General features: G+C 37.6%; 1 protein-coding gene across 1 annotated transcript in view; it reads left to right on the forward strand.

The window, feature by feature from the left end:
* Window positions 1-13,814, forward strand: part of LOC118779590 (contactin-3) — a 115,915-nt gene extending 102,101 nt beyond the window's left edge. Inside the window, exons 23-24 of the mRNA XM_036531762.1 lie at window positions 12,638-13,034; window positions 13,139-13,814. Of these exons, the coding sequence (XP_036387655.1) occupies window positions 12,638-13,034; window positions 13,139-13,814 (1,073 nt within the window). The remainder of the gene's footprint in view (window positions 1-12,637; window positions 13,035-13,138) is intronic.
* Window positions 13,815-14,262: the final 448 nt, after the last annotated feature.

Consider the following 14,262-nt stretch of genomic DNA (forward strand, 5'->3'; position numbering starts at 1 on the left):
TTCATTCAACAAACTTGATTTTTTTGTTTTTTAAACAAAGTACTGTCCAAGCTGGAAAGGCGAGGTCCATTTATTCCATTTTCAGTACTTGTTTGAAACAATTATTGAAAAGCCAGATGAAAAATAACACAGAATTGAACACAAGGCCAATTTGTTGGTAACAACAATAAAAATCAATGACATACTGTTGAATGTACAAAACATCTGTCCTTCAGTGGCAAACTATTATTTCCTTCCTCAAAAAAAAACAACAACCACAAAACAGTTCATCTGTTTGCTTCTGTTCTTGCATTTTTTTACTGTCTGATACAAAAATCATTATCCTGCTTTTGCTTTTTTTTTCCGACTTCACCATAAGGTTTGTACTGGTGACTAGCATTGATTACAAAACATGCTGGTATCGCTGATGTTATTGGTTTTGATGTCCTGCTAGTCCTGTTTGATTTAGATATCTCCAATGTTTGGTTTTACAGACATTTGTCATATTAAGAATCAATATGGCATTGTCACCCTAAAGAAAGGTCTTCCTCAGATGCAATGTTTAGCTGATCACTCTGGTAGTCCGTGCTTGTGCTTTTGTCCCCATCACATTATTCCTGCCCTTTCCACACCATATTTCTGCCTTGCTGACCTTCTCCTTATTAAATGTTACTGCTATTATCACTGACAAGGCTTCAGTGACTTTTAGTTATCATCCTTTCGAGGTGAAAACAAGTACTTTTTTAAGACTCTGAAGCAGAGATAATGTCACTGGTGCTTTTTCAGTATTTGATATTTCTTGTTTCCTTTGTCTTAAAGTTCAAATTTTCAGTACAAACAACGGTATTGATGCCCATTATATCTCTCTGGTCTTTATAACATATAGAAAAAAAAACAAGTAAACAATTCTAAGCAATGTTCACATGTACACATCCAGTACAATTCCCAGACCCAGATTAAGCTTAGTCTGCATATAAATTTGAATGGAAATTTCAGTCCAGGAGTTGTTTTAATCTGGAACCTTTGCGTTGCTTTAGCCTGGAAAACTGGTCCAGTGTGTTGCTGTGTGGTGACTCAAGCAGTTACTTACTGGAGAGTAACAATACACATAATTGGTCAATTTTATCTACATATGAAATGTATGTCTTAGTACATACAGTAACTAAACTACTTATATCATTGTTTCCTTTCTTCCTTTGATGATTATATATTTTGCATTTTAAGATTAAAGTTTGAATCTTCAACAGTTTTCCCAGTCGTGAGTGCATGTTGTATGTAGTAACCCAACATAATAATAAAGTATCACAGCATATATCAAATCAGTGTACTGGAAAGCCTTAGTGGTGCATAGGCAAAGTTTAATGCAGAGGTAATTTCATGAAATCTCATCTTTTGTCGCTTTTGCCAGCAAATTTCAGATGATATCCAGATGATGATGGAAGATGCTAACACAAACAGTTCTACACAATGCAATGAAGGTAGGTCTATAACTGGAAGTTGCTATTTTTATGAAATGTGCAAACCAATTGGCTCAAGCCAATCTCCCAAAAACATATTGAGGTGAAACTTAAGTGTATCCTCTAATCTGCAAGTAACTCTTGAATAAAACAAGTGGCAAGCAAGACAGTGACTGAAAGGACTAACAGTAACACCGTAAGCAACCAATCATATATTGTTCTTGGCTTCTTTTCTTTCTCTTTGATGGGATCTCTTCAAAGAGAATATGTCTTATGATCATGCACATATATAGAGCTCCTCAAATATGCATGTTTTACATTTCTTTTCACATCTTATTTCTGTTACGTATGAATCTTTTGAATGGAAGACTGTAGTGGATGTTGGGCTGCACCAAGAACTGGACACAACACCAGAGGTTTCTTTTGGGGACTGGTTTCTTTTACTGGAGGCTCTGCAATAATATAACATGCACAGGGTCAATGACTTCCATGACACCCTCATCGTGAAACAAGTCAAGAAAGATGCCTGTGGACCTGTTTACTGATACGGTACTCGGGAAGTGCTTATTACAATTTTGCCTTCCATGTATTGCAATAAATTAATATTAAACATTAATTTGTTCTATTGAAATGATCATGACATTCATAATAAAGTGCACAACTTACAATGGAGTTTATTAATGAAACTATTATCAGAGAAAACAAACTATATGGTCTGCCTACGTAACAGTATTATAGCTTCTTTTGTCCTCAGGTCTTTGTCAGCTTTTCATCATTGACCCATTATGTTTCAGATCTCAGCCAATCACAGTCATGCATTTAACATTACAAAGTGGAAAGCTACATTGTTCAAACTTCATTTTGGAGTCCTGTCAAGACAATATACACATGGCCAGTACAGTTATATTTATTATAAATGCAAACAGTTGTAAAATACCAATATGAATGTATTAGTTTATTAAAAAAGGCTATCAGTTTCTCCATTATAGTCGATGGAAATGTGAGAAGTTCCAGAGCACTCATTACCGATATTTACTGCTTCAACTCATGCAATAGGAAGTAGCTTCCACTTCCATTCCAGTTCAGCTGCGTTGTTGGTTGCCAGCAGTGATGGCTATATCTTGTCGCTTGGTTGCTACTGCAGGACCTGTAAAAGGTTAGCATGTTGCTATATAAATGCCATTAAATCCAATGGGGGAGCAAATATTTCATTTATTTTAATAAAATCCACAGCTCTTGGGAATTATTTGAAATGTTAAGGGTAAACCGTTTAGTAAACTTTGTTAAGATCAAAGTTTGCACAGATGAAAATGCTAACATTAATTTAGTTGGATTATCTTGTTTACAAAAGCTAATGGACAGAGGTTTGCAACCACTTGCAAACAGATTGCAATTTGTTGCTTGTCATGGTAAGAGTTGATGTATAAAATCTTGACAAAAGTTATGGAGATATTTTGTGTTGAATGTTACCAGACTGAATGCAAAACTGGTTCATAGTTAAACTGTTATGACAATCATTGTGATATATTAAAGCAATAAGACACAAGGCTATAGTATTTCATATATGCAAATAACAATGTTTGGTGGCCCCTGTTGCTTTGCCATTCATTAGCAACATAGTTGTGAGAGTTTATCACTTTTGGCATAGACGTAGCTTACTAGATAGTTAGCTAGCTGTACTTGCCAAGAATAAGCACTTATAAGTCAGCTCAACTCATCTATCTAACAAGTAAAGCAGATGAGTAGATTGGGACAAAGGAGGCATTGAATGTTAGACAAAAGGGCATATGTGCCATTCCCTTCCGTTGTGGAATCTGATGTATACCCATAACCCATTGCTCCAAGACTGAGCTCCTAGTCATCCCAACCAGCCCGTTGATCCAGCACAACATCACCATTCAAGTAGGCTCAACGACACTAACTGTGTCCAGCTAAAATTTACCGACCACATTATGACGACCACCAGATCATGCAGATTTGCGCTGTACAACATCAGGAAAATCAGGCCCTACCTATGTCAGTATGCTGCGCAGCTTCTTGTCCAGGCACTGGTCGTCTCAAGACTGGACTACTGCAATGCTCTTTTGGCCAGCCTACATGCATGCATTATTAAACATCTGCAGTTGATACAGAACGTGGCTACACGTCTGGTTTTCAACCAACCAAAAAGGGCTCATGTTACATCTCTCTTGGTCTCACTCCACTGGCTCCCTGTAGCTGCCTGCTTCATGTTCAAAGCCTTGATGCTCGCGTACAGGGAGACCAACAAAACTGCATCTAAGTACCTGAACTCACTGCTGCAACCCTCTGTTCCCTCCCAACTGCTATGTTTTGCCACTGAACAGCACCTGGTGGTACTGTCACATTGTGGCTTTAAATCACCATCCAGGACTTTCTCCGCTGTTATCCCCTGGTGGTGGAATGAACTTCCACACATCATCCATTCTGCTGAGTCCCTCTCTGTCTTCAACAAACATCTAAAGACACAGCTCTTCCGCTCTCACCTGAGCACCTAAAACACTCCCCCCTAAAGGAACTTCCCATGACTAAAACTCCTACTAAACTACTGTATTAAATAATAAAAATAATAATAATGGTTTTGTTGTAATGGTTTAACGTAATGGTTTGTTTGGAATGGTTTAAGGCACTCATTTGTACCTTGCCTGGCCAACCTTTTGAACTTTGTCATGCAGTACTTGTAATATTGTTGACTCTGTATGGATTTTTGCTTGTGTTGCATTGTACCCTCTTGTAAGTCACTTTGGATAAAAGCGTCTGCCAAATGAATAAATGTAAGGTAATGCAATGCTCAAGCAAACCATAAAGAAAGGAGAAGATTACCATCTAATTATAATCATTTCTGTTTATACATACAGCTGGGATGCAGAATTGCTCAATATATATATAATATATTGTTCAATATAGGCCCAGATTATTGTTCAATATATATATATATATATATATATATATATATATATATATATATATATATATATATATATATATATATATATATATATATTTCTTTTCTGTGCAAGATAAGACACATACAAATAATATATAAGCCACCTAATATTTGAAACTAAACACTTTAAGGTTTGCCTTTAATTGGAATATGTCCACTGTCACATTTCACAGTCATGGCAAAATTAAGACATCACATATATGGGCCCATAACCTTTTTCATGCAGAAACAGGAGTCATTTATCAACAAGTCTTAATTCATCTTCAAGGTGAATGCCAGTAAAGAACTTCTAATTTAATATTTGCTTTTCATTTTTCCTAATGCAGTTTTGAGTCATCATGTTCTGTCTTTGTTCCATAAGAGTTTTGAAAGATCTGCAACTTTGCTCTGTAACAAAAGCAAGGCCAGAGTTCCTGACATTTCAAAGAGGATTTAAATGAAAGTTTTGTCATTTTAAGTGCAGTTCCTGGAGAAGTATTGATTGAAGAAAATATATATGTGTAATAAAAGTTCAAAATTCATATATGTTATGTATAATGCTGCATTTCTTCCTAGGGAATTGACTAATTTGAACCAGCAAGTGTTTCCCCTGTGAAAAGTGATGGGCTGCTGTTGGTTGAAAGTTATTCATTACAGAGATAAGCTGTTTTTACTTAAATTGTGTACTACAAGTACAAACCTTTTTATGACTGGCAAAATGGACACAATCCATGCATTAACATATGCATAAATATGTACATATTTATATACATAAATATGAATGCTCATTTACTTCGGTCACAGGTAGAATGCAGGTGGTTATAAATGTGTTACTGACTGATTTGAAGGGATGGGCTACCACTTTTATTTCAATGAGTTTTTTAAATGAGTGCCAAGAGTTCTATTTGGATTTAATTGCTGTATGGCAGAATTACTACTATTTCATTTGTGTAATTACTAATCTTAATATCTTTTACAGAGATGTGGGCATTGAACCCAGTTATTTTTAAGGCATTAATTCACATGAAAATAAATATGCAAAATATGTTTCATTTTTTTAAAAAATCATTTTTAATCCTTTTTATTCACACAATAACTGCAACATTCTCATGAGCAGTAATCTTCTATACATATGCAACATATTATGGCAAGGTGAATTTGCTGATTAATGTGGTAGAGCTAGCTGTAAATAAATATGCTAATTAGATACAGTTCTTGTGACTTTTAATTGTTAGATAACTAAATAGGACAGACATATCTCAGGGGTGGGGTCAGGGGTTTTCTCTTATTATGGGGTACCAGTTCATAAAATTAACATTAACAATTAATATGTATGTATGAGATGACAAGTGTCAGCAGTTTGAGTCACAGTCGAATGCCCACCTTTGATGATGACACACCAAACTGATTTCTCAGCACAGAAACTGGCACAAAGTCCTATAATGAGTCTGCCATAATAAACATCTGACTGAAGAATTAAGGTTGCCTTGAGCTGGACCTATTCAAAATTGCTACAAGTGAGTTAACTCAATAACAGTCTGTTGCATTGTTGTCCTGTGCAGACTCAGATTATTAGTCACTTTTGCAATTTAAAAGACCATATGGTGTTAAATTCTTTTCAATAATATCTTCTGCCAATGGCGCAGAGGAGAGGCCTATGTCCTGCAAACTCAATATTTGCGGTAGGTCACGAGCCTTATCAGAAGGGCTATGACTGGCTTGCCCAGGACCTGTACAAGGAGGCTGTTGACTGGGTGTAGAGGAAAAATGTGAGTGTGAATGCTGATGAGTCAGGAAGAATGTAAATGATGACCCTTGCTCTATTTCTTAAAGACGCATGCAGCCTGTTGCTGACCTGAAAACTATTGACCTCTGTTGTGTAACTGAATGTACCGCTGATATTAGCAAGGCAGTTAACTGCTTATGCTGGTGCTATTTGGATCTCTATTCCAGGCAACAAGGACACCTGCGAACCAGAACCAGTTTTGAGAAATACAGATAAGGGTGGTGATGGAGCAGGTCTGGAGTCCGGATTTCAAAGAAATCCTCCTGAATGTATCTCATAGAGTTAGTCAGGCTGACCTGATGCCATTGGCTACAGTTTTAAAAACCCCCTCAGTCTGTTAAGGCATCTGCAGAAAAGCAGATGATGATCCACTTGGTTGGGATGGTCTCCCTTTTTACCACTTGAAGGAGTAATGTCTGGGATCCGCTATGTTTGGAGTGGCCATGCTCTTGTCAGTCATAAAATGTGTCCATACCCTGGACTTTGAAAGAAAAATTGGCTATGTACATAACGTAGCAAGTTAGTGAAAATCTGTAGTTCAACAATGCTGCAAATACACAGTATTGTATGCTCCTATACATTGTGAGTGATCTTGTGTCTTTTTGGCAAGGGAAGGAGAAGGGAGTCCACACTTGACCAATGTAGCTCTGAAGTATTTGGCCATACCAGCATCTTCTTCATTTATTGGGAGACTATTTAGTGTTGCAAGTGAAATTTTAAATCTGCAATTTGTCTGATGGTCCATTTCAAGAATTGGTCTAATAGATTAACACTGTGTCTGTATTGTTCACAGACACCAGCGTTGCAATGTCCCCAGCCTTGTGAATGTTTATGTCTGCATTATATTTTGTTGTGACAGGAAGCAAAAGAACAGAGAAGAATGACTTCTTTTATTTTTCCCCCAATATAACTGAAAAAATTATTTCAAACTAACCTTATTTAGATATAGATATAACATCTAATATCTAATAACATCTATATCTTAGATATAACATCTAAAACATCTAAAATGGTAAAACTACACTTATCAAGTGATTATAAATGTATATATTACTGTATGCCACTTTTTATAAATTTTGCAGTGAAGAGTTGACATGAGATTATGTACCGGTTTACAGTTCCATATTGGTTAATTGTGTTCATTTTACATCAGTTTTGTTAAAGCAAGAGTTTGTGGCATCTGGCTATGGGCTTGAGTTAAAGGACACGGGAATTTAAACAGAAGAACTGATTTGGTCTAGAGAGGTGACTAAATTGAAGGAATTGTGGAAAACATTGAATTGGGATTGCATTTTTAATTGACTTAAAACTGGAACTGAGAGGGTGAGAGGAATTGAACTGACTCTGAATTAAAAGAACTGGCCTGGAATTGGAATTGAATTGATGGAATTTGTAGGGAAAGAAAATTGAATTCTGTGGAATTGACCCTAACCCTGGTGTGTGTGTGTGTGTGTGTGTGTGTGTGTTCCAGAGGTTTCTATGATATCTAGAGATTTAGCAGTATGTCCAGGCAATACCAGACTTTCATAAGATACCATATGATGCTGATGCAACACATCTTTTTTATCTGAGAAGTCTTTACAACTGTGCTTGCTTTTAATTTTCTTTAGAGGAAAAACCTTAAGCCTGTATTTCTAATTTATTCAGAGCCTCTATTAGGCACTTTCACACTTCTGGATCCCAGTTTTATTTTGCTTCGTAACAAAAAGAAGTATGCACGTTACTGTACAAAACTGTACTGTAACCTTTCTATCAATGACATTTTTTTCAATGACTGCTGCAGTAATTATGGCCGTGGAAAGTAAACCCTTCATGGTTTACCAAAATTTCATAAATCAGCTCACAATCCACCCTCCAGATCAATTCTGTCTAGTAAACCTTGCAAACTCAGCCATTATCAGATTTGTGGATTCCCATCTTTAATGTGTCCTTTGAGATCTTCCCTCTTGCATTTAGGATGTCAGAATATATCAGATAGCAGATAGAAACATCCATGCTCAAAATGAATGGCCATTCTTTATATATAAATATACCCATGCAAAAATGGTCTGGATGCTTTATACTTCTACCTGTCCACTTACAGAAGTCAGACCCTTCATATTCATTTTATAATACAGTCTGCAGAAGTAATATTGTATTCAGTTTCTTAAACCTTCTATGTAAGACCCACTGGACTGTAATGTTTCTTATAGTTTTAAATCCATGAAGTAATAGTATATCACCTGCATCTGCCCACACTAAAAAGTCTACACATAAAAAAAAAATAAATTCTGTTTCCATAAGTCACTTGAATATTATTAGCAGAAATTAGACTTCAGGAAATTTCCATGATTTTCAGCAAGAATGTCATGATTGCTGCTTATATATTTTCATTGACACAGACCCAGCCCTAACCATTACTAAGTGAAGCCCTTTCTTAAATTTTAGCCCCTGTCTGCCAGAAAGTCTTTGTACAGCCCTGAAATGAACATGACTGTTTTTCCATCATATTGATGAGATTACTAATTTAATGCAGCAAACAGGAATATGATGTGTGTTTGTTAAACCAAAATAATGAATCATATTTAAATTAAGCAAGTGATCTCCCCTATTGCTTTCATTTTCTAAATGTGAAACGCAAAGTCAAGTCTGTTCAGATGCAAAAATGTCAAATAAGGAAATTTGAGCTTGCACATTTGAAAAAGGTAAAACAAAAAGGCTATATTAAAACTCTCACCCTGGTTTATGGGGTTCACATCAAGAACATGGATATGTGGAAGAGAGTGGGCCTTCAGTATGTGGCAGGATGATCAAGGGGAGAAAACTCCCACCACACATCACATGACATGTGTTTGTGAACATGGACTTCTGTTCAGCACCCCAGATGTCAATGAAGCATCACTGGTTTGGGGATTAATGCCCGCTTTAACACACATGAACTGTTGGTCCTGCCGGAGTATCAATGAAACACCTTGGTTTGTGGAGAGCAGAAGTGTTAACACCAGTAAATGTCTTGCAAGCTTGCTGGTTCTGGAGGTACTAAAGCAAGATGTGGTTTTGAAAATGTTTTCCGGTGGTATAACACAACAATTACACTTTTGGGGATTCATTCCAATAAAATGATGTCAGGCTTGTACTTATTATGTGAATTCACATTAATTAAACTGCATCAAAGCAGGGAATGTTCTAACTTTAGGTTGGGTGAAGCATTTCACATTGCTTTAGTTGCTTAGCTAATGGTCAATTACTGTCGACTTTAAACAGAAACAGTAAGTAGGCCGTCATCGGTTCACCAAATGAGTTTGAATAGTCTTCACTCAGGTGTTAAAATAATGAAATTATTGGTCTCACTGCAGTGTCATTGAATCAGAGCAACAAACTTGAGCAGACTGTTGACGTTTTACCTTTTTCCTAATTTCAAAATTATTTTATTTTCTCTTTGTAAAACATGTATGTCCATCTGTATGTAAAATGTAAATTAATTCCAGTGATTTTTGCTGGTTCAACTTGTATGAAATGAAAGTTATTACTTTGGCAAGGAAGTAGTGAACAAGTCTGTAAAGACTGTCATGAGTTCACCTATATATTTAAATGCTTGAGAAAAGTATGATCTGAGAAATAGACATAGAAAGTTAATACAAATGGAATGACATAGAAAAGATGAGAATCTGCAATTGTGTGTAGTGCAATTTATGTATCAAAAAGTATTACAGTATCATGTTCAAAACCATACCTCTCATATGATGAAATATGTTTGCTCAAGTGCACATTACTCATGATTCAGTTTCAGTTCATCTGAAGGGTCATATATGCCTTGTATTACAGTGTTTGCATCTGAGCATAAATAAGCTAGATAATGTTCAAGATATGTAGAGGAATGTTAGTCACAAACAGCAAGTTATAAATATATCCTATACTTTTCTAGAACATAAAAAAGTAAAATATAGTAAGTAAAATATAACAACCTAAAATGATATATATATATATATATATATATATATATATATATATATATATATATATATATATATATAAATCTGTATTAATTTCAAACTAATCTTATATATTAATGTATATTAATATGTCATCTGTACTAAAATATGAAAATAATTGTTTATGAGTAAGGAAGCAAGCAAGCAATATCATAAATGTACAAAACTCTGTGCTTTTTCAACCCCATTTACATTAAATCCTTCTGATATTTACTTGACAGGGCTGCTGTCTCTGGCACTGTTGGAGCCATGGTATTAATTTTATCTTGACAAGTGTTCAATTAACTTGAGAAACTGTCCAAGAAATTAGGACTTTTGTGAGAGTGAAACTCAGTATAAGTACAGGTTGTACAGAAAAAAAAAACATGAGTTCAGCAGGCATTCAGTATTCCACAGCACTTGTGATGGGAAGTGAAGTCTGGGACTAGTTTACACTGACTGCACAACTTCTTGCTCTGCACTTCACATCAACACCACTACAAAATGTTGTGCAACATTCTACTTGATTGAAAATCATTGCTGGGCTTCACTATAAGTGTAAAAAGAAAGAACAAGTGAATAGCTGTGAAGTGTGCAGGTGGACCACAGTTGAAAAGAGTGCACATTTCATTACTTAAGATCTTGCACAAATGTCTTTCCTTTATTTTCACATTTATCTCTCTTTCAGTTTTTCTCCAGCATTATTCCATCCTTATGTGCAGCTAATTAGCTGGTAATTAGCTTTGGGAAGCCTCTTAAAGAGCTGTGTTAATTAAATCATTACTTGCCATGGCAAATAATCTAATGGCAGACACATCAGCAGCAACGCCTACAGAGAAAAGATAATAGGGTAGACAAGCTGCAAATTGGAACATATTGAATATCTTCCTACCTTACATGGAACAGAATGGTTTTGTAAGTAATGAAAAGTACTATGTAGGACTGAAAAATTCACTATTTTAACCATCATTTTGTTTGCATGGTCAATAGAGTGGTTAGACCCCAGTCACTCACTAGGCATTCTCAGCCCCGTCTCTTTTTTTTTTGGGGGGGAGAAAGGATAGTCAGAAAAAACTGGTGAATTGGTATACAGACTACACACACGCACCCTTAAACAATATGCGGGAATGTAAGTGGTGTACAGCAAAAGTAGAGACATTCTTTCTGGCATGGACGGTCAATGCAAACATAAACTTTTATCAGATTGTTATATTATTAATTATATTATTAACTTAATTGAGGAAAATAAAAACTATTCTAGTTTCCTGTTTAATACCATTGCTAAATTAATTTATGCTCAGTAGGTGTCTTTTCTCACAGATTACAGTGTGTAAGAAATTTTTACAATTTTTTTTTTTGTTCCTGGGTAGTAAGTCTTATTTCCTAATTGCTTATGCCTGAAAAGTATAGAAAATGGCTATTATTCCCTTCAAACTTTGCTTTTGTGACCAGGACAGTGATATTCCAGATATAGATAGATATAGATATAGTATCAGTGCTCCGCCTCCTTAGCTGTCGTGCTTTTGTTTTCCTTGTGTTTTTTCCTGCCCCGCTCCCCGCCCGGTCTCCGCCCGCCTGATTGCCTGCACACCTGCTTTCCATCCCCTCGTCAGCCTTGCCCTATATGTTCCCTGCTTTTCCCTGTCCTGTTGCTAGTTCGTCACAGTGTTTTTCTCCTGTTTCGTCCCCGGCGTTCGCTTTATGCTTCTGTCTGCCTGTTTCCCGTTTTTCGACCCTGCTTGTACCCTGACCTCGTTTTTGCCTGCCTCCTTGCCTCGTTCGCTTGATTGCCTGCCTGTCCGGTTCCCCGACCTTGCCTGCTCCGATTTCCCGATCCTCGCTCTTTCCACGGACTGTCTCCCGGTTTTCGACCCTGCTTGTTTTCGGATTAGCGATCTGCCTGACGATTCCGTTAAAGACGCTCGGAACCCGAAGCTCCCGTGGTCCGCGCCTGAGTCCCTGCCTGAGCCCCGACATATAGAACATTCCAGATATATTCAATGCTGAGTAGCTGACATAGAACTTTCTAGAATTTTCTAGAACTTTCCCGTAATATAAAGCCCACCAGTTCATTTTAGTTAAAACTGCCTAAGTGGATACATATCTGCATTTTTCTGAGATGGCATCAAGAGGCTGCAAGCATCCAGCAGATGCATTTTGCTATGTCTGTGGCCAATTTATCAAGACAAGAGCGAAAAAGTACTCAGCATCCACTACGATGTGTGTGAGGCCTACAAGGCATATTTCGGCATGCCTGTCGGAGGCCAAGACAAACTCTGCACATGTCAGCGAGCACTGCAAAACAACTCTGGAAAGTAAGACAATTGTTGCTCGCTTGGATGGCGGAATTTCATGGTATAAAATTTTTTAGAATTCTTAAAATTTATTATTTTTTTAAATTTTCAATGTTATTGAAAAAATATATCATATGAAATATGTTGCGAGAATCTCTTACACATTAATCATGGGTGAAATATATTTATTTTTTTCATAATCACAATTTTATTTTGTTCTTTTGCAGGATGGTACAGGGGGGAAAAGAGAGCCATGAAGTTCGCTATCTCTGACCACTCAAGCAATTGCTACTTCTGTATGGTGAACCCTTCCAAACATCGGACCGGCAAGAATGCACCTGCTATCATGTATCCGGACCTTCCATCATCCATCGCCCCGGTGCCACGCTGCCCTGAGCTCCCAATACGCACTCCTCTGGAGAGAGAGCAGCCGTCTTCAGAAGAGAGCAGCAAGTCAGAAGGAGAGGAAGATGTTGTGGATCCAGATTACAATTTCAGAGGAGCAGCTGAGGAGAGAAACCCCTACTACCCCAACCAAAAAGACCTCAACGACTTCATCAGAGATCTTGGTCTCACAAAGTCCAGTGCCAAGGTTTTGACATCTAGGCTCAAGCAGTGGAACTTGTTAGATGAAAGTGTGCAAGTCACAGATCAGAGGAAGCATCACCTAGCTTTTCCAGCTTTTTCACCCGTCAAAATGGGCTCTGCTTCTACCACAATGTGATCAGTCTGTTCGAGGTAATCGGAATTGCCTGTAAACCGAACAAGTGGCGCCTCTTCATTGACAGCTTATCCAGGAGCCTCAAAGCCGTGCTGCTCCATAACAGGAACAAGTACCCGTCTCTTCCCCTGGCTCACTCGGTGCACCTTAAAAAGGAATACAACAGCGTCAAGACCTCACTAAACGCCTTGAAGTATGATGAGTACGGCTGGGAGGTCATCGGAGACTTCAAAGTGGTGGCATTCCTGATGGGTGTCCAAGGCGGTTTTTCCAAGTTTCCCCGCTATCTTCACCTTTGGGACAGTAGGGACACCGCAGCGCACTACCACAGGCAGTACTGGCCACAGTGGACCGAGTTCTCTGTGAGGAGGAGCAATGTCAAGTGGGAGCCACTGGTGGACCCCCGGAAGGTGTTGATGCCACCACTGCACATAAAATTGGGCCTTATGAGACAATTTGTCACAGCTCTAGATAAGGAGTCTGCAGCCTTCAAGTACCTTCAAGACTTCTCCCCTAAACTGTCTGAGGCAGAGGTCAAAGCCGGTGTCTTCATCAGACCACAGAAAATCCTGGGGTGGAAAATCTTGGAGGAATTCCCCAAGAAGCCCACTAGGAAGGAGAAAGCAACTTGGGACAGCTTTGTCGCAGTGGTTCGGGGCTTCCTGGGCAATCACAAGGCCTAAAACTTTGTGGAGCTGGTTGAGACTCTGATGAAGAACTACGGCAAAATGGGCTACAGGATGTCCCTCAAAGTCTATATCCTTGATGCTCATCTTGATAAATTCAAGGAGAACATGGGAGCGTACTTGGAGGAGCAAGGCGAGAGTTTCCACTAGGATATACTAGACTTTGAACACCGCTACAAAAGAGCGTATAAGGAGAACATGATGGAAGACTATATTTGGTTGCTGATTCGTGAAAGTGATTTACAGTATGATCATAAATCTCAATCATAAAAAACTACTCACTTCTAAATCTTGTGACTTTATGTGAATGAAAATGTGCAAATCGCCCATTTTCCCATTGGAAATAGGTACATTTCGAAATATCACTGTCCTGGTCACAAAAGCAAAATTTGAAGGGAATAATAGCCATTTTCTATACTTTTTAGGCATAAGCAATTAGGAAATA

The sequence above is a fragment of the Megalops cyprinoides genome, chromosome 6 (genome assembly GCF_013368585.1).
Source record: "Megalops cyprinoides isolate fMegCyp1 chromosome 6, fMegCyp1.pri, whole genome shotgun sequence".
In the NCBI taxonomy this organism is placed as follows: domain Eukaryota; kingdom Metazoa; phylum Chordata; class Actinopteri; order Elopiformes; family Megalopidae; genus Megalops; species Megalops cyprinoides.